The following is a 20281-nucleotide window of genomic DNA, read 5'->3' as shown; positions in this document are numbered from 1 at the left end:
CCACCTGTCGCAACACTTGCGGCACTCCTGGCATCGGCGGAGGCGGGGTGGCTCCCGCCCTCCGCTCTCCCTTGCAGTGACTTCTCCCGGGCCCCTCCGCTCCCTCTAGGGGTCTAAGAGCTTCGTTGGCAGGTGGGAGGCGGGGTAGGCTCCCGCCCTCCGCACTCCCCTCACGGCTACGCACTTTTCGTGGCGGCGGGGCTAGCACCGACAGAGTGCCCCGGCCCCGCCTCCTCCTCCGCTTCTCTCCGTGTCCGCAGACCGGCAGGGTAGGCTCCTGCTCCGGTCTTCCTACGCCCTCGGGGTTCCCCTCAGCTCACTGGGGGCCCCGCGACACCTTCGGCCGGCTTCTCCCTGTCACAGCTTCCGGCAGCCAATCCCTGCGCGGCCTTCTAGGGCACGGCCGCGCAGGCCAATCAGTGCACGGCGGGGCTGGGGTTGTGACCGGTGACGTCACCGGCGCCCCCGCCACGTGATGACGGCCTCCCCGGCTTCAGGGCCTAGTGTGGCCCGCTCCTCCTCATCGGCGGCCCCCTCCTGGCACCGGGGGTCGCCACAACGATGCCTCCCACGGCGGGGGAAGACCTCCTCACAGCGCCGGGCCGCGGCGGTGAATTCTGGCGGCCATAAGGGGTAGGCTCCCTTTTTAATTAATTAATTATATAGCGGACAGCGCGCCGAACCGAGGGTAGGCTCCTCAGCGCTAGTCCTCCTCACAGTTTCCTCAGCGCCCGCACAGCGCGATCCTCCTCAGCAGATGGCGCTATTTACAGCGCACTGCTCCTCCCTCTGCACGCAGCCAGAATAGAGACAGTTCAGTCAGGCTACACAGTACTTCGACGCTTCACCGTGGTCGCAGTTCTCCTCACACAGCTGGCAAAGGGGCCACAGCTTCCTTGGGGGCACCAACCTCCCCAAAACAGCGCTCCCACAACACAGCGTCCGGTAGGCACACCTCACAGGGGCTTAATCCTCCCCAGGCGGCTCCACCCGGCCCAGCACTTCCAAGGGGGGGCCACAGCTCCTCCAGAGGGGGTAGACAGTCCCACTGCAGTTCCTCAGGGGCAAACTCCTCACCTCCTGGGGGGAATCCAATTAACTCCTCTCCTTTCCCAGTGCTCTTTCAGCGCGGCGCTGGCAGGGTTCAAGATCCCAACTGTGACAGGGACCTAGTCAGAGGCCCTCCCTTGTCAGGGGCCCATGGGGACAGCAGCGGGGGGGGTTTATAGGGGTGCAGGGCCCAGCTCACAGGCCCATGTGGCGGTCGCACCTCACAGCAGGTCCCCCTCCCTTCCTTGTCCCAGCGCTGACTGACTCTCTGGTGACACTTCCCCCTATTTATATCCTCCTCCCAGGCAGTGCCAGGACCTTCTAGAATGTTGGCACATCTAGCCTAAACTGGTTCTAGGGGAGGGGGTGAGCACCCTGGGTGCCAGGCTTTCCCTCCAAAAGCTAGGGGTTGCTGGGTAATGTTATCTAGACAGCTGACCTATGTCAGTCAGGTGGCAAAACCCATGGCCATGGCATCCATTTTAAAAACAATACATTTCAGTCAGGTGCGTTTTCAAAATGGGGGATATTTACAAGTGTTCACATTATGTCAGGTAATTACATGTTTCAAAAGGGGTCTCACACCACTCATGGCCTATACAGGTTTAATCCCATGGGGGAGACATCCTAGGTAAGGGGGTCAAAAGCGAAAAATTTTGGGGGAAAAAGGCCAAGTCCAACAGTGTATATATATACACACACACACATTTGCGATTGCCTTACTACCTACTTGCAGTAGGAGGAAAACTACGTGTTTTGCGACCACAAATGCGATTGCAAAACAAAGGTACATACCATTCTGACTCACTATTAGGAAGGGATGCCCGTGGCACATCCCTTCCTAATAGCGACTCGCAAACACTATTTTGCAAGTCACTGACTTGCAAAATAGCGTTTGTACATACTAACACCCTCTTTTTGCAGTCGCAAACGGGCTGATTACCCGTTCGCGGCTGCAAAAAAACGTCTTACATCTGGCCCATTATATATTTTTCCAGTTTGCAAGGCAGCTGTCGCCTCCCAAAACTACAGGCTTTAAACCTTGTAGGGATTATCGCAAACAAAAGTATGTGACTGATCCCCACGAGGTGTGCCACTGGTATCTAGGGTAGGGCCACATCTTCAACTCATGCGGTGAATGAGCCCTGATGAACCTGAAAGCATTCCAAGACTCCGAAAACAAGCTATTACTTCGCCGAGCATTTTTAGAAATCACGAAAAAGGCCATTCCTAATCAAAGTCAAGGGCTCAGACCCAGTCACGTTCTCGGGCCACTTTTGAAACATTTCCTCATTGCATTCCAAGTCTTTGGTAAGTCCACATCTAAAAAAACCACAAGAAGTCGGAGTGAGCATTGTCACTGCCTCACCACTCCTTCTGAGAAGTCATGAGGACTTCAAGGTGCCCCACTGTCTTGCTTATTGTCTCTGGCCGAGGAACTGATTCTGCCACTTATTTCAATGCACCCCAAATTTCTGGGTCCATCAGTAGTGCTGCACCAAATTGCGGCATTTAAGGATGAACCAGGTGCAGGCCCAGCTCTGATTCGAGAACCAATTCCACACCCATGATCTATGCTGGTCTCGGCCACATAGATGCTGACACCGATGCGAAGTACAAAGTTTAGCCTTTAGTTCTATCCAATTCCAAACCAATTCCTTCCCTACCTCAAACGAAGACATGCTAGAGATTAACTTCTTTGTGACCAGCCCATTATTCCTTGTGACTCAGACAAGAACATGTCTTTGTCTAGAGGCCGCTCTCCAGTACTCCAGCAACTCTTTGGGTTGGCCTCTGATCAGTGCCAGCCGGCATATGGTAATGTTGGTTGTTAACGTGATGGTAGGTATGTTTTTTCCCACACCATATTATGAGGACACTTTTTATATGGACCTAAAAGAGGCCTGCTCAGATAGACATGTACCCCGACACAGTGGTTTTGTTCCCTGTGGCCATTCTATAGAAGAATCAGCGTTGTACGCCATGGTTATTAGACGGACAACCTAAGTGCTGGATCTGCAACTACCTTCTATTGAAGTGAAGGCTAATTTGCTCACAGAAGTCCTACAACCTGGCCAGTCTTTTACAGACGCTCTGCTTCCTTTTACTGAGGCACATACTGACACCCTTATAGGCACTTGGGGATAACCTTTTTCTTTGCCCCCCCCCCAGTGGATAGACTTATTGGCATGTCGCCATAGGTCAGTTCCTGGTGACACTGCCTTCCTTACATACCAGCCTACTCTGGAGCGCCTGGTGGTACAAGCCTCCACCAGCAGAGACCATCCTAATTCCATCCCTACAACTCTACCTGATAGGGAGTTGAAGAGGATCTAGACCTTTCGATGAATGTAATGTAAGGGCACTTATAGCGCACTGTTACTCCAAGGAATGTCCTGGCGCTATGCACCTCTATAGTCATTGACCAATATGATCAAAACCATTAATCCTGACTAAAGAGCCACGTTTTCAGTTTCTTCTAAACTGGGAGGTGGCTGTAATGACCCGTAGCTAAAGAGGCAATTTTTTTCATGCTGATGGTCCTAAGAAGAAAAAGGACTTGCCTCCAGCCGTAGAGTGCCGGATCCTAGGAATTTTGGCCATAAAAGCATTGGCTGAACAAAGGCACCTAGACGGAGCATAGAAATGAATCCTTTCCCTAACGTACCCTGCATCAGTCTGATGGAGGGTCCTATGCACCAAGCAAGGGTCTTAAACAGAATCCTCTTCTTTTAGAGAGCAAATGCCGGGACATGTGCTCTCAAAGGCAAACCCAAAAGGGTGCTGACTGCTGCGTTTTGGTCCACCTGCAATTTATTGGTAAGATAGTCTGGAAGGCCCAAATGCAAGGTATTACCATATTGCAGCCTTTATGTTATTAGAGCTTGATTGATCTGTTTCCTGGCTGACAAAGAAAGAAAATGTAAGAATTTTCTTAAAACATGCAACAGTCCAAAGCAAGTCCCTACCACAATATTAACTTGAGGTAAAAAAGAGAGACAGTCATCAAGGTTAATGCCTAGATTCTTTAATGAGCTAGCCTGATCCCTGTGAAGGGGTGGAGGGGGGGCTTCCTCTGGCCAAAAGGACTGCCATGTCTCAGGGGTCTTCACACCAAAGAAAAGCAATTCAGTCATTTCTGCATTTTATTTAAGCTGATGGTTTGTTAGCCACTGGAAGACCGCTGTCAGACGGGCTCCAATCTTTTCACCAGGGAACTCTTCATCCCTACCCCAAGAAAAAGTAAACGGGTGTCATCAGCATAGGAAATTATTTTAGCTCCCAAAGCCTCAGCAAGTAGGGCAAATCATGTAAGATGGATATTAAATAAGGTAGGGCACAAAGCAGAGCCGTGTGGCACTCACACTCTCAATTCACACAACCCCAGACGAGAAAGGAGGAGTTCTGACCTGTACCTCGGGGAACGAAGCCAGCCAGTCCAACGCATGCTCCACAATTCCAATAGATTGATGACTGGTTAGTAGTATGACTTGGGGTGTACATTGTCGAAGGCCGCTGTACAATCTAGCATATTTCACACTGCCCTCCCACCAATATCTAATGTACCACTGATGTAATCTGCCCCCTCCATTAGCGCCGTCTCAGTACTAAAATTGGAACGAAAGCCAGACTGGCTTAGATGTAAAAGCTCATTGTTTTCCAGGTACTGGGAGAGCTGGTGGTTGACATGCTTCTCCAGTACTTTATAAAAAACAGGAAGCAATGAAATAGGTCTGTAGTTAGATTGCTTGCCTGGGTCTGCCTGGGGTTTCTTCAGTAAAAGCAAAATATAGGCCTGCTTCCAGGCGTGAGGCACTATTGCCGATGATAAAGATTCATTCTTGAGTTTGTTGGCCATGGGGTTGATGGCATTTGCTCCTAGTGCCAGCATGTTAGAGGGGCAAGGGTAATTCGAGAGAACTGGGCTTAAAGCCGCATATAGGTATACACAATCCTTCCAGGGAAATAGATTTGAACCTGGAAAGTTAGTGGAATTCTGTGCTAAGCCACAGGGCCTACTTTCCGACATAGTCTCCTCAGGTTGCATACTAGGGGGAAGATTGGCCTAGATATTCATGATCTTGTTCTGGAATTAGAGTGCCAGCTGTTGACACCACTCAGCCATAGGTTCTTGACACCTAGAACTGGCCTCGGGGGACATAAAGATTTACACACTTAAAAAAAAGAATCTCTCTGTATTTGTTCCCAGCCCTTTCAATTCTACCTTCCAAGAAGGCTTTTTTTTTTTGCAATTTAAACCTCCCTGTAACATTTTTTTTAAAGCATCCTTATACCTAGCTTTAACAGTGGGGTTATATAATTTCATCCACTGTCTTTCTAAAATCTTACACAGTTTCTTGCCCCCTTTGAAGGTGAACCAGGGGCAAGATGACTTGACTCTATGTGAGGACCGCAGAAGTTCTGATGCCAGATCAATGGCAATTGCACCAATCTGTCCAGAAGACAGGCATCCGTTTTCAAATCATCCTAGAGAAAGAAAGCTCTCGCCTCCAGTGCTCTAATGAAGTCCTCTGGCTGTAGTTTATGAAAAGCTCTAGAAATACGAGAAGCTGTTGCAGCCTGCCATTGAACTTTTCCTACAGCTTCCCAGTAAAATTTCATCAAATAGTGGTCAGACCAGACTTTGAAATGGGAGTGTTGACTTTCAATATCTTGTTAGAAAATATCTGGCCCAACACATGGCCTCCTTGGTGCGTGGGGTTGAACACAAAGACTGTGCCAAGGAGGAAACATTTTCATATAAGGAAATCCCCCCTCTTTCTCTTCCTTTTTGTTCTTATGGAGGTTAAAGTATCCCAGTAGTATAAAATGAGCATACCTCAAGGCCAGATGGGCCAATGCGTTGCATAGGGTAATAAGAAATAGGCCGACCGGGCCTGGAGGTCTAAAGACTAAGATCCTAGTGTTGTGCTGCTGCCCAAAGTTAGTCAGTGAGCGGTAGCGCTTGGTTCTCCTCATCTGTAGGTTGCATGGCCTACAAAGTTAGAGAAGTTTCAGACCTGTGCTTCTCCGCTAAAACAACTCAAATTGTGGCCCGACTAGGGAAATTCACAGACGCAATCCGGGCCGCACTCAGACTGAAAACTGAGACATAAAAGCATTCCGTCGGCCATCAAGCTAGAGAGACTATGATAAAACTTTTCCTCAAGTCCCATGTACAGCACCTTACTGATAGATAGGATAATAGTTCTAGTAATAGTCCTTTTACTATTTTAATAGTTTTAAACGTCTTTTCATTCTTATCTAATTGTGTGAGATTTTAAACAAGCTTTTGCTCATTGATAGAATATTGTAACAATTTTAATAAATTGAACAATAAAGATTCAGTGACTAAGACCCCAGCCAAAGACTGATGTGGTGAGAGGGAGAGGCAAAGCCAAGTGTATTCGCACCTTCCAGACCCACTATCTGGATTGGTATGCAACCAAAATTATCTCTGTAAATCATGGCTACCACGCAAACAGTCATTATTATATATTTTGTACCCCGTTGGAATCACCAAGCTAATTGAAGGGTTGGAAGATTCAGATAGGCAATTTTCGATCACAAACAGCACATCTACTGATTCTTCATATAAAAAAATCAATGATTTTATCAGCGTGTTTTGGCAGTGACCGAACATTAATCAAGGCTGTGGAGTATCTGAAGTTCATGCTAGTTTCAGGCCTAGATGAAGAGTATGTTTATTAGTATGGGATGTGAGATTAGCATGACCACTACACTGTGAGCACGAATAGTCAGTTGAACCAGTAGGTAATACGGGCTTTGATGTACAATTCCGTGCAGGGGCTTAACTAATCAGTTCTTTAGAGCTATAACATAAATTCTTATTACCTTCTAAGGAACGCTGCACATAATGGCTGGCGATGGATCCATCGCCGGGGCGCAGAGAGGATCTTCTGTCGCAGCAGCAGGGCAGTGTCCTCCCTCCAGGGCGGCACAATCTACACCTCCATGCATGGAGATTAAGCCACAACAGTTGACAGCCTTTGATCACTTCTCAAAGTAGTGGACGTCATTCTGGCAGCCAGGCACTCATGTACAAAATCTATTCATGCTGGGACAAGTAAAAGTTGTCAGATTTTCTCACTTGTGTGCTGTATATAGCTCATGAAGGACTCAAAAGGTTATTTGTTGACTCCGTTTTTTTGCGATTGACAGACCATCTGTCCTTCTTTAAATTGCCTGTTGTGATGGTTTTTATTAAAGGTCTGAAGCACATGTTTCCACCCAAGCCTTTTATTATGCCACAGTGGGGCCTTAATTTTATTCTCAGTTTAGTAGTATGTACCCTGTTTGAGCCGACGCACGTTTGTTCCTTCTATCTACTGACTCTCAAAACAGCATTTTTCATAGCAATTAGTTAAGCTCGACACGTAATTGAGCTACAAGCTCTGTTCCTTCTTCCACCATGCAGTCTTTTTCATGGACAAACTAGTGTTATGGACAAGGATGACATTTCTGCTAAAGATTGTGGCACCTTTTCGTGTCAGACAATCCGTCACTCTTCTGGCATTTGTGCCCCTTGAAAGAGTGGGAGATGCTTCACTGTCTGGACCCCAAAAGAGCCTTGATCTTTTACGTTGATCGTTTCAAGGACCATCGTCTCTTTGTGGAGTTCGCTGAGGCAAAGTAGAGTAAAGTGGTACAGACAAGGACCAAATCAAGATAAGCACTCCTTTGTAATAACATCTGTTACGTATTGGCCAAGAAGCAACCTCTGAAAGGCCTGAAGGCTCCTTCAACCAGAGCCAAGGCTGCTACCACTGCATTGGCATGCAGAGTGCCTGTCTTGCACATTTGTCAAACCGCAACATGGGCATCATTTCATACGTTCACGAAGAATTACTGCCTTGATGGCTAGATGCAGTAGGAGAACTCCTGTGCCCGTTCTGTCTTTCAAGACTGTTTGGTTTGAACCTTTCCCAAGACGCACCATCTTGGAAGGTAGGGTTTTGATATATTTTCAGAAGGTAAAGAATCTAGGGTTTAAAGTATATATTAGTGCACTCTCTTGTGAATACTGTTTATAGCCACAGATACCTCACCGCAGTTCCTGCTCCCCTTTCTGTGAAATTGACTATTTTCGCAATCTATAAAGAGGTCTCTAATTGGAGAGCTGCACACTCACATTTGAGGACTTGTTCAGATATACGCCCAACTGGTCAGACAGAGTCAAGAAAGAAACTGGCGCTTGCACACAGAGGTGATGCTTATAAGTGGCTCTGGCATAATTTCCAGGGCAGGACAAAGTCTAAGTGGATCTGCACAACGCCACCTGCTGTCACACAGGAGGTGGCGTTGGAAAATATTTGGATCTACTCTAATGGTTAGGAGCATTCACAAGGTGAGGAATCTGTGGTTAGGAAGAAAGAAAGAGGGTTTTACCGAAGATAAGTAACTTGTTCTTCTGTGTAGGGCCAGAAGCCAGCGCTGCACAGCACCATGGGTGCAGGAGACCTACCCAACTCGGTCATCTCCTTCTCTGCACCGCCCAACCTCCAGCCTTTCTTCAACGGGCTCCACAAACGGTCTCCAAAGAGAAGCAAAGGCACCAACCAGCCAGGGGCCGGGAAGAAGGTAAGCACTATCGGCTAGGATCTTCAAGGCACTTGGAGAATCCAGGGAGAGGTCTTTGGGGTGCTGCAAGCGCCATGGTGCAGTGTGGGGCATGAAAAGGAAAGAGGACAGTGCGAGTGAACTCGGCAGAGCAATGAGGGAGGGATAATTGTGAGTGTAAGAGCTGAGGTTTACTGTATGGGAGAGGACTAAGACTTTTGGATTGCAATCGAAAAGGACAAGGCCAGGGATTCCAAGGACTTCTGGGACCGTTAAGGGGGCTGTATATTGGCCGGCCTGGTGGGGGCATTTGGGCAACAGAACTCACACGACCAATGAAGTGGCTGGTTGCACAAGCGAAACTGCTGTTTAGGAGCCAGTGAAACCTTGAAGGTTTTGGTGGAGTCTACAGAATGTTGGCCATACAGACAAAGAGGGCTGGGGGAAAGCTTTGGAGAATAGGAATAAGAGGCACAGTTGGTTCCAGGAAAATAGGTAATTTTGGCAAATGTAGGGTGTTAGGCATGGCAGCAGCATATGGCTTGGCTTAGGTGAGGGGAGGAAAGTGTACATCTAATTTGGATTTGTTTATTCATATTCTTCTTTGATCTGTCCCTCTCTCGCTGCCCATCTCTTGTGTACAGAACTCTTCCCATCCAGGATCCCCGGTGCTACCAGCCCCACAGACCGACTCTCCAACTTCCATATTTTTTACACCACCAGCAGTAGCACCCAGAGCCAATGAGCCACCAGGCTATGAGGAGGCAGTGAAGCAGCAGCCGAAATCGACAGAGGTGAGACTTAGTGGTCAGCAAAAGGGAGTGGGAACCTATCAGATCCATGGTCACCACAGATGGGAGTGACATCTTTATGCATCCTACTTATGTGTGTCAACAAACCTGAGAGCTGTAAATCTCTAATGCCCCTTCTTATACATGCTCCCATGTTGTTTTCATCCCATGTAGCATTGTGGCCCTTGAGGCTTCTTTTTCAAAATGTTCAACTATCCCATGAAATGTCCCTCTAAAGGCTTTTTGTCTCTGTGCCTCACATTCCCACCCAACAGATCATCTGAATGCTTACAGGTCCCTCACCCCTATAATTATGCAGCCGTGATCTCTCAAAGGTATTTTGCTTGGATCCGGAATTTCAACCGCCTGTGATCTTCACACAGGAGCCAGTCTAGAACAAGCTAGTGATGATCTGTACAGGAGCTCAGAGTACCGTTCTGATTCCACAGTCATCTTCCAGTTTCTGACCATCATCCAGTTGTGAATCAGTGTTTTTTTTTCGTTGCTTCAACAGAAATGTTCCTGAGATCAACTATTCAGGGATATTTTACAGGTTCCATATTGACGGCTTTTTTTGCCAAGTGGGTCTTGGCGCACTTTACATACATATGAACTGTTTTGGGGTCTGTTCAGGAAAGTAAGTGGACAATTATCGCCATGGGGAATTTGTCTGTTATTTAAGCTCTTGATGCAAGGAAGCTGAATCCAAGCTGTGTAAGAAGTCCTGGTCGGGAACCTTAAAGTACAGTTATTATTCCAGATCAGGCATACTGGCTGGGCATGATAAAGCAGCCACAGTTACTTCAGATTACTTTTATATATTCATATATAAATAAGGTTAGGCAAAGTGTTATCAATAGGAGGACCTAGGTTTTCATGCTGCCTTGGATCTTGAGTTGTTGAACATGCTTGTTTGCTAACAGAGGATGGGAATGTCCACTCCGGAAAATGAACAGGCTGAAAGTGGGATTTTGAGACAAACATCTGTTTCATATTCAAGGGTATTGGTCTTCAGATTCCCCTTTACAATAGCAACAGACATGTAGTGGATAGAAAACTTCTCCAACTCCTTGTGTTTGATTTAGGGGTGTCTTTGTCAAGTAGATTTACCAATTGCCTGCTGCAGCCAGCTCTAAAAGTAATATATGCAAAAGAAACAATTGATGGACGGAATGCTGGACAATAGAAACCTTCACCCACATTCACAAGGATCTGGGTTTAATCCATCATTCTTTTGCTCACCACACCACCCCAGTTTGGACCCAGCCATATGCCAATCAGTCTTGACCCTGTTCCTTGTGGGAACAGTCCAGCCCGAAGTGCCAAGCCAGGTCCTCGCTTGACCGAAAACAAGCATCCTGGGACCGAGCTCTAAAAGTAAGACATAGATGCAAATGATCAGTAAGTGGACTTTATATGCCGCCATCACTTGATTTGTGCACCATGACACTCTTTTAGTTTGGTAATGAAAGTAGAGAAGTCCAGTTTGATTCCCCTTCAAAATGTTGAAAGTCAATGAGCTGCAGGGAAGTCTTAAGATGACCAAGTGATTTATACAAAGTAATAACATCACATAATAACAAACCTTAAAATACAGTTTCGGACAATGGCTTCTTTCCTTCTCGTTCAAAAGAATATTGTTTTCAGCAAACCGCATTCGCAGTATTCAAGCTTTTGTGTCTCCGCTGGGGAGATTGTTGTTTTTCCCACTATAGCTTTCTATTTGTTTCTTTCTTTTCAAGAATGACGATGTGCATATTGCAGAAATTCGTCAGCAGCCACTAGACACAAGTTCTTGACATTTGGGAGTCCCAGGGCTCAGTGCCACAAAAAGCTGCTGATATTCAATAAGAAATGCACAGAGCAGGCAACCACACTTTGGTATAATAATGATGATAGGTGTACCTTGAGGTATAAGGAAAGCATAAACTTTAATAATCCAAAATCTGCATTGCTTAGCTGGAACTCTTGTCAGCGAATGTCTCTTTTCTTGTGTAGGCTTAAATCGAGGAAAAGACCAAATTGGTTCAGATAGAGTCCACCTCCACGGTGACAGCAGATAAAATAGCTCACTAAGCAAAGAGGGTGTGATACTAGCCCATGACTAGTCACACAGTTGAAGACATGGTGCCCTCTGAAGAACAAAAGAAGCTTATGTTGGATGTGGGCACCACTGTCTAAAATAATACCAAAGACTTCCGAAGGAAAATTACTTGTAATATTCTGAACACAAACCTAAATGGCAGGAGAGTGCACAGCTACATTTACCATATAAGCTATAAACCCAGCATTACATGCAAGGAGCGTTTTCCATACCAGGCTATATTTTCTTGAGGTAGTGTACTTCTTCAACAGATCTATTTGATAAAAGAAAAATTGATAAATGTTGGAAACTCAATCCGGGTTCTCTATGAAGATGTCTACGCAACATTCTTTCGAGCATATGGTCAAGGATAGTCAAGCTGTGCTCAAGTGTCAAGTGCCCTGTGGATAAGTTTGCATGTAAAGTCCAAACCACAACTAGGTCTGCCTTTGAAGGTTTTACCACTTGTTTATTTGTTTTATTGTAAACTTCTTATGTGGCCGGATGGCCATTTAGATTAACAGTGTAGTTAGGGGAGATGACAAGAAGGTCTGACAGAGTTGTTCCTGAACTTGGGATGTATATGCTAGGTGGAAAGATTAAAAAACATGTACTTCTATTTGAAAAGCTAATTGTAAGTTCCATTAGAATATAGGCAGCCACGGCTGCTTGCTGTAAAATTTCTTCCAGTTAATATGTGCAAAGTTGCAAATTAGTGCTCTGTCCACCTCTTTCCCAGGCTCGCTTGAGAATCTTTATTTTTTATTTTTAATATGTTTTAAGTTTTCACAAAAAAATGAACATAACATCATTCATTGACTCAAGCCATAACAGTGCGTGGTATCTACACAAGTCTATTCATTAAGTACATTGTAACAATAGAATCAGGATGTCGTTAGTGTCATACCTTATGAAAGTGGGGTGTGCTGGCATGCGGTTGGTCACGGTGGTCCTGCGGTGTGTTAGGTATCCCGGTCTCTACTCCCAATGACTACCTCCATCTAGCAGTCACTGGGGGGACCTGTCATGCTACATGTGACCTAACCCTGATGTCGGGGCTTTGAGTGTCAGCGCAGTGTTAGCTGCGGAACCTGGTGGTGGGACTGATGTGCCGTCCTCGCGCCTCGGGGTTGACATGAGGCCCGTTGCCGCCTTATCTTGGGACTAAACTTGTTTGCCCAGTGTGTCCGTTGCCTTGTCAGAGGTGCTATTGTGCATTCCCCCCGCTCAGATTATCCAATGTGCATGTATCATATGGCGGTCGTGTTCGAGCGAGACTGAAGTGCTATAGACACGTGTGTTTAAGGCTGATCATCCGATCAGCGTGCCTGCTAGTGTGTTAGCGGAACCGTCTCAGCTCTTTGGACCCAAGCTAGCTATTTAGTCAAGAAATCAAGGGAGAAAGGAGAGGGAAATTTGTAACGTGTGGGAGAAAAGGATTAGAAAATATAAAAGGAATAAAAGAAGGAGGGGGGGGGGAGTCAACTTGGAAGCGTGTGGTGTGTGATAAGGTGAGAGTGCGCCAGCGTAATGGGAGCTAAGAATGGTGGCTGCTTGCGGCCAGAGTCAGCGCGTCTGTGTATGGACAGTCAGTTCAGCACCTGGTGGGTGGGTCGTGGCGGAGTGGGGGGTAAAGTCGCGTAGGTCAGCCGTGTGCATAACTAGCAGGTTGCGGGCGCCCCAAACTGGTGTTTCATGCCTTTATTTAATGGGGCCTCGATGTCTATGGCTTATGGTTCCTGCACTGCAAATCACGTCAGGGTCGTATCGGGAGGGGTGCTAGTCGGGGGAATCCCATGGGTCAGGCATTCTCGGTGGAAGGAGCTCAGTATCTCATAACAAAGGTTCGCTATGGGGAATTTCCGAAGTCCCGCCGTCTCTTCGTTATGGAGTGTAATGCTCTCTGCCCTTGTCCAGTTGCTAAGAAAGGCGTGCCAATGTTCAACGAGTGGTGGCTCTTTGCGTTTCCAATGTTTGGTGAGGAGCCTCTAAGCTGTGATAAGGCCTCGGTCCCAGAAGCGGGAGGGGACTTTATTGTGTTTTGTCCTCTTGTAGAGGCCTAGTAAACATGCTTCCCACGTGTGTGGTATTTGCATGGTCGTGCCCTTCTCCAGTAGCGGCACTACTGCCTGCCAGTATGTCTGGATCCTTGGGCAGAGCCACAACATGTGAAGGAGATCCGCTCCCGTCAGTGTGCATCTCTGGCATCCTGCGGAGGTTCCTGGGAAGTACTGATTAATCTTATCCGGCGAAAGGTATGCCTTGTGCAATATGTAAGACTGTATTAGTTTAAAGCGTGCATTGCGTGGGATCTATCTAGGACTTTAAACTACCATCGCCCATTCCTTGTCCGTCCACTGCCTCCCCCTCTCCATCGCCCATTTATCACGCAGCGGCTGCAGAGTATGTTGTATGTGTGACAGTAGTGCCTGTGCTAACCAATGGATCACTTGTGAACCGTTCCCCATGACGTGTAAGTACTGCACAAGCTGATTCGTAGGTGGGTCCTCCGCGATGTTTCCCCATTTCTGCGTATATGCCCTTATAATGGAGGCATATTGTAAGAATCGTCCGGCTGGCAGTCCCGTATCCTCAGCGAGTGTCGCAAAAGGGATTAGGGCGCCATCAGCGTATAGATCTGCCATGGTGTCCACCCCTGACCGTGTCCATTGCTCCATCTCTGTCTCTGTTACTACGCCTGTGGCACTGGGAGTGCCCAGGAGTGGGAGTGCCGGGGCATACGGCTTTAGTGTCTTTGTAAGCCGAAGACTCTGGGAGTAGCACTTATTGGCTATCGCAATGTTTAGCTGTGTCTGGCGTGTTACTTTCGTCAGTAGCCGTATCTTCCAGATTCCTGCCACTGAGCCAGGCCGCCATCCACTGCAGCTGCGCTGCCAGGTAATAGAGCTCTAGGTTGGGCACGGCAAGGCCCCCGGCGTCAACAGGGGTATACAGTTTTCTCAGCGTTACTCTGGGCCTCCCGGTGTTCCAAATGAGATCTCTGACCATGATTTCCAGTTCCCTGAACATACGGGTCGGGACATAGGTCGGGATGTTAGCATAGTAATATAGCAGCCTTGGCAGCACAATCATTTTCACCAGTGTTACTCTGCTTGGTACATTGAGTTGGAGAGTCTTCCAAAAGGAGATTTGCAATCGTATGGACATGATGGCCCGTGTCAGGTTGCCATCCAGTACTTCCTGCGAGGTTCTATAGATGTTTACTCATAGATATTTAAATGTGGTGGGGTACCATGTTAGCCACACCACCGATCCCAATCTCGGGCTCCGGGGTGTCTGGGCCAAACGAGTACACCCCTGACTTGGCCCAGTTCACTCTAAGACCCGACATTGCCTCAAATGTTCGGAAGATGTCCGACAACCCTGGCGGTAGGAGGGTTAGGTCTCTGATGTATAGGAGCAGGTCGTCCGCATATAGCGAGACTGCGTGTGTTCCATCCGCCAACGGGATTCCCCAGTCTGCACCTCTGCCTCTCAGTATTTCTGCGAGGGGCTCTATCGCCAACGGAAAGAGCAAAGGAGATAACTGGCACCCCTGCCTGGTGCCACGCCTGACTTGAATGGCAGCAGACAGGAACTTGCCCGTGCGGACTCGTACCTCGGGTCTACTGTAGAGCAGACCGACCATCTCCATGTAATCATCGCCTAGGTTAAATTTATGCAGTACCGCCAATAAATAGGGCCACTCTACCGAATCGAAGGCTTTTTCCAGATCTAAAACTAAGCATCCCGACCGGGGCCATTGTCGCACTGCATATTCCTGCACCCGAAGCAACCTCCTTATGTTTTGGGAGGTGCTCCTAGTGGGTACAAAGCCATTCTGATCGCTGTGTATGAGGTTAGGCACCAATGGCGCTAGTCGTCGGGCTAGGGTTGATGCCAGTATCTTATAGTCTGTGTTTAAGAGTGCCAGAGGCCGGTACGAGCCGAAGTGTACGCCATCTCTGCCCGGTTTGAGGAGAGACACCAGGTTCGCCTCATTCATCGACTGGGGTAGGGACGAGTTCTCTAGTGCCGCAGAGTATGTCCGGAGGAGTTCGGGTATCAGTACGTCAGAGCATGCCTTGTAGTATTCGGCTGGGAGCCTTGCCATTCGAGAGGGCGAAAATGGTTTCGCGTAACTCGTCCGGCGTAAGCGGCATCTCTAAGTCATCCCGTTGGTCGTCAGTCAACTCAGGTAGTGTGATATTATCAAGGTAGTCAGCAATGTCTGGTTTGGGCGCCCGAATCCGTGACTCATATAGTGCTCGGTAGTGCACTATAAAGGCCTCATGTATCTCTTCCTGTGTATATATCACAGATCGTTGGGAGATAGTATTGCCGTCACAGGGGTTGTGCGCTCGCTTGAGAATCTTCTTGGGAATTAAAATCCAATGAGAATTCTGCTCAAATTAGGACTTTTTTTAAAGATGAAAACCCCATCCTTCAGGACATACCTAATCTGATAGTCACTAGTTGTAGATTCCTTCCCTTGTGAATTTCCCCAGGTGTCGGTCTGGATCCAAAGTCTTTCACCAGCAGTACCACGGAGCTTCGGTAGGACGCATCAGTCTACTCCGCATCCATTTCTCTGCCTTGTGCGCGCTGGAAAAATGAAGTTGCGGGACCTATATGGATGCGTCCCGGGCACTTCTTTCTTTTTCTGCGCCATCGCAAGCGCAGACCTGGAGAGAGCTACCCTTTAGCCATTTTATGGCCAGCCTTTTGTCGACTTTTGTCGAGATTTTTTCTGTGTCTTGGACTCTTGGTGTCGTCGAGATGTCCGAGCTTAGGACCGTATTCAAGCACTACAGATCCTGCCATCAAGTGATGTCTGTGATGGATTCTCACCTCGTGTGCCTTTGGTGCTTGGAGCACTACCATGACTCGAAGTCATGCTCCGACTGCTGCCCATGAATCTGAAGGCTATTCAGGAGGCTATTCAGGAGCGGTCCCGAAAGCTGCTGTAGGCCTGGCGGTTGGCTCTAAGTCACCCAGCCGACACAACGCAGTACATGGGGCGTCATCGCTTGAGGCCTCTGTACCCCAAGCCTATTTATGAGATGACTCTGTGCCTCCCTGCTTTTCTGGGAGCCGGCTCCACTGGTGCGCCTTCGAGCCTGCAGAGTTGGTTGGGGCCCCCAGGCCTTCAACTCCAGCGGCTTTGGCCTCTGCTTCAGAGGACCCCGTGGATCCGTTGTCGGATCCGGACTGACTTCGGTGGATCTAACTCAATCTTCCCCGACGTTGGTCCCGGAGGACACGCTCCCGGCGTCGACTGTGCCCCCGGTCGACGTCGACCCCCATCTTCATCCCTGATGTGGACACTCAGCTGGACCGACGTGTGCTCTGACACCGAAAGGGACTTTTGTGCCTGTGTTAATCCTTGGGGTTGATTTTGTGCCAGGGGGTGCTGAAGAGAAATGGGATTGGCAGCTGGATCATTTAACAGACCAGCTTGAAAATCCTATGGACTGGTGGATGGACCTGGGTGAGGCCAGTGGGTTGGACACTTCCCCCGACACTGGCTTGTTTTCGCTCCCTACTGTGGCTACGGAGGAGGAAGCCTCCTACGCAATGGTGGTGAGAAGGGCTGCCCAGGTCCTTGGCCTCAAGCACCCTTCGGTGGCATTCAGGACTAACCTCCTGACAGGTGCCTCAGCCTGCGGCTTCTACTTCCAGACCCCTTTTGCCCTTTAATGAAGCCCTCACTGATGTCCTTCTGGGCACTTGATCCAAGCCCAGCACAGGGGCTCCTGCGGAAAGGGTATTCGCCTGCCACCACCGCCTCTCGCAACCCAGCATTCCTTACGCAAAATCCTTTTGCTGAAAGTTTGGTTGTCCAGGCCTCATCTTCAAAAGGCGCATTCTCTTCTGCACCCCCGATAGGGAATCCAAGAAGCTGGATCATCTTGGGAGGAGGATGTTTTCATCCTCCAGATTGGTATTGCGGTCTGTGAATACCGATTGCCTCTTGAGCCGATACTCCCATACCATCTGGGATATGGTTGCGCAGGTGCTGCCTTGGTGGCGTAGGCCCTGGCTGTACTCTCCCAAGCAGTTGCAGATGGGAGAGAAGCTGCGAAATTCACCATTAGTTGTGGACTGGACACCACCTACTCACTGGGCAGAGCGGTTGCCTAGTAAGTAGCATTACCACGCTACGCCCGGTTCAGGACTTCTGGCTTTTCAGGGGGTGTCCATTGTACTTTGATAGTTATGCCCTTTGATGGCACTCACCTTTTTGGTGACAACACAGACTCAGGCTTGAGCGCTTCTAGGAATCTCAAGCTAAGGCCAGATCCTTGGGCCTCACAACTACCTTCCATCCCCGTCAGTCTGCCTTTCGGCCCTTTCATGATTATGATAGGGGCGTCCACCCATATCCTGTCCATACCAGCCACCAAGTCATGCAAACTGTCCAGTCTCTATGAGGCCTCGGATGTGGGATCCAGTGTCCTCGTGGGTCAGGGATCCAGCGGGTGGGCCAGTCCACCCTTCACCCCTCTGCCACTGCCTCCAGACCTTCTCACTCCAATGTTTCAAGCCCATCATCAGCCAGTCGGAGGCAGAGTTTGCCATCATCTTCTCTGGCAGTCCATCACGTCGGACAGGTGGGTTCTTTAGATAGTCAGAAGGGGCTACTCCTTCCCCTTTGAGACCACCCCTCTCTCCATTCCACCTTCTTAAGACTGCATGTCAGGGAATCATTTGGCACTTCTCAGCGAGTAAGGTACGGCTCTCTTGGTCAAACGATCCTGCCAGAAGTAGTTGTTATTCACACTACTTTCTGCTGCCCAAAAAGTACAAAGGCCTGCGTCCAATCCTGGACCTCTGGACCCTCAACTTCCTCTTCCAGAAGAAGTTCAAAATGCTCACTTTGGTCTGGTCAACCCAGGAGACTGGATGGTAGCATTGGACTTGCAGGACGCTTATTTCCATATTCCCGTCCTGCTAGTCCACAGATATTACTTATGATTCACTGTGGGCCATGAGCACTTTCAGTTCACTGTGCTCGCCTTTGGCCTTACCAATGCCCCTTGGGTATTCACAAATGGGATGGCGGTGGTCGCAGCTTATCTGTGCAGATCAGAGGTGCCAGCCTTCCTCTATATCTATGACTGGCAGTTGAAGGCGGGCTCGCCCTAAGCTGTCGTCTCCTACTTCCAGACTAGGGCGGCCCTCCTACACTCACTGGGGTTCACTGTCACCGTGCCAAAGTCACACCTGATTCCCTCTCAAACATTCCCTTTCATATGGGCTATTCTGGACACAGTACAGTTTCAGGCTATCCTCTCAAGCAGCGAGTCCCAGATATTCGGGCTGTGATTCTGATGTTTTAGCCTCTCGTCCGTATTTTGGTGAGAATGACTCTGAGGCTGCTGGGCCCCCGTGGCCTCCTGCATCCTTCTGGTGGAACATGGCAGGTGGCATATGTGGCTGTGCAGTGGGACCTGAAGTTTCGATGGGTGCAACATCAAGGGAATATATCCGACTATGTCCGGATCTCGGAGGGACTTGCGCACCAACTGCAGCAGTGACTAACAAACTAATATTGGGTCAGAGGAACCCTCTCCCTTCCCCAACCAGATCTGACAGTGGTGACTGATGCATCACTCCTGGGATGGGGCAGCCTCGTGGGAGAGGCGTGGATCAGAGGCGTTTGGTCTCTAGCGGAGTCCGGTCTCCATGTTAACCTTTTGGCACTCTGTGCGATCAAACTGGCACTGAATGTGTTCCTTCTCTCGCTCAAAGAGAAAGCGGTGCAGGTGTTCGCCGATAACACCACGCCCATGTGGTACTACAACAAAAAGTGCTGGGTTGGGTCGTGAACCCTTTTTCAGGAGGCTCTCCGCCTCTGTAAATGGTTGGAACACAAAGGCATATCCCTGGTACTCACCTCGTGGGTACTCTAAACGCCAGGGCAGACTAACTCAGCCGTCAGTGCCTGGTCAATCAGGAATTAAGTCTCCCTCCGGAGGTAGCGCAAAATATCTTTCAGCAGTGGGGAAGAGTCTTGGTTAGATCTGTTCACCTCCGTAGAGAATGTGCAATGTCCGCAGTATTGCACGCTGGGTTTCCAAGGCGGCACTCACTCAGCAATGCTTCGTGTCGCGAGTGGAGCTTCGGCCTCTACTCCTTTCCACCTATACCACTTCTGCCCAGAGTGCTCCAGAAGTCCTTCTTGTGGCTCAGGATTTTGCACCGAGTGTGGTATTCTGACATTCTCAGCATGGGCATCTATTCTCCGATCAGGCTGTCCCTCCGTCGGAACTTCTGTCGCAGCAGCAGGGGACGGTTCTTCACCCGAACCTTTCCAGCCTCCACCTCCTTGTGTGGTGATTGAGCAGTGGCAGTGGACAACTTTCGATCTTCCACCCGATGACTGCGATGTCATCTTGGCAGCCAGGCCTCTCTCCACTAAAACGGTATACGCCTGTAGATGGAACAAAGTGGTGGCATGGTGCACAGCAAAGGCTGTTGATCTCCTTTCTGCCTTTTTGTCGGAGGTTCTCTTGTATATAATCTTTCTGGGGCTCAGCAGGGGTCTGCTTTGGGCACCCTTAAGGGCTATTTTTCAGCTATTTCTGCCTTACTTAGACTTCCAGTTCAGCCTTCTTTGCTCAAATCTCCATTTGTGCACATATTCCTTAAGGACCTTACTCACTTGTTTCCTCTGTTTCCTTTTATAATGCCCCATGGAATTTAAATTTGGTCTTGACTTTCCTTATGTGTGCTCCCATCGAGCCTCTTCATAATTGCCCTGTTAAACTAC

At 48.7% G+C, this 20281-nt stretch overlaps 1 protein-coding gene across 1 annotated transcript in view; it reads left to right on the top strand.

Moving 5' to 3' along the window:
• The window catches only part of MRTFA (myocardin related transcription factor A), a 206709-nt gene that overhangs the window by 175192 nt on the left and 11236 nt on the right, over window positions 1-20281 (top strand). Inside the window, exons 14-15 of the mRNA XM_086958422.1 lie at window positions 8491-8652; window positions 9276-9425. Of these exons, the coding sequence (XP_086814548.1) occupies window positions 8491-8652; window positions 9276-9425 (312 nt within the window). The remainder of the gene's footprint in view (window positions 1-8490; window positions 8653-9275; window positions 9426-20281) is intronic.

Source organism: Lissotriton vulgaris, chromosome 1_1, assembly GCF_964263255.1.
Source record: "Lissotriton vulgaris chromosome 1_1, aLisVul1.2, whole genome shotgun sequence".
Taxonomy (NCBI): Eukaryota; Metazoa; Chordata; class Amphibia; order Caudata; family Salamandridae; genus Lissotriton; species Lissotriton vulgaris.
Note: the sequence above shows the minus strand (reverse complement) of the source record. Positions and strands in the feature narration are given on the sequence as shown.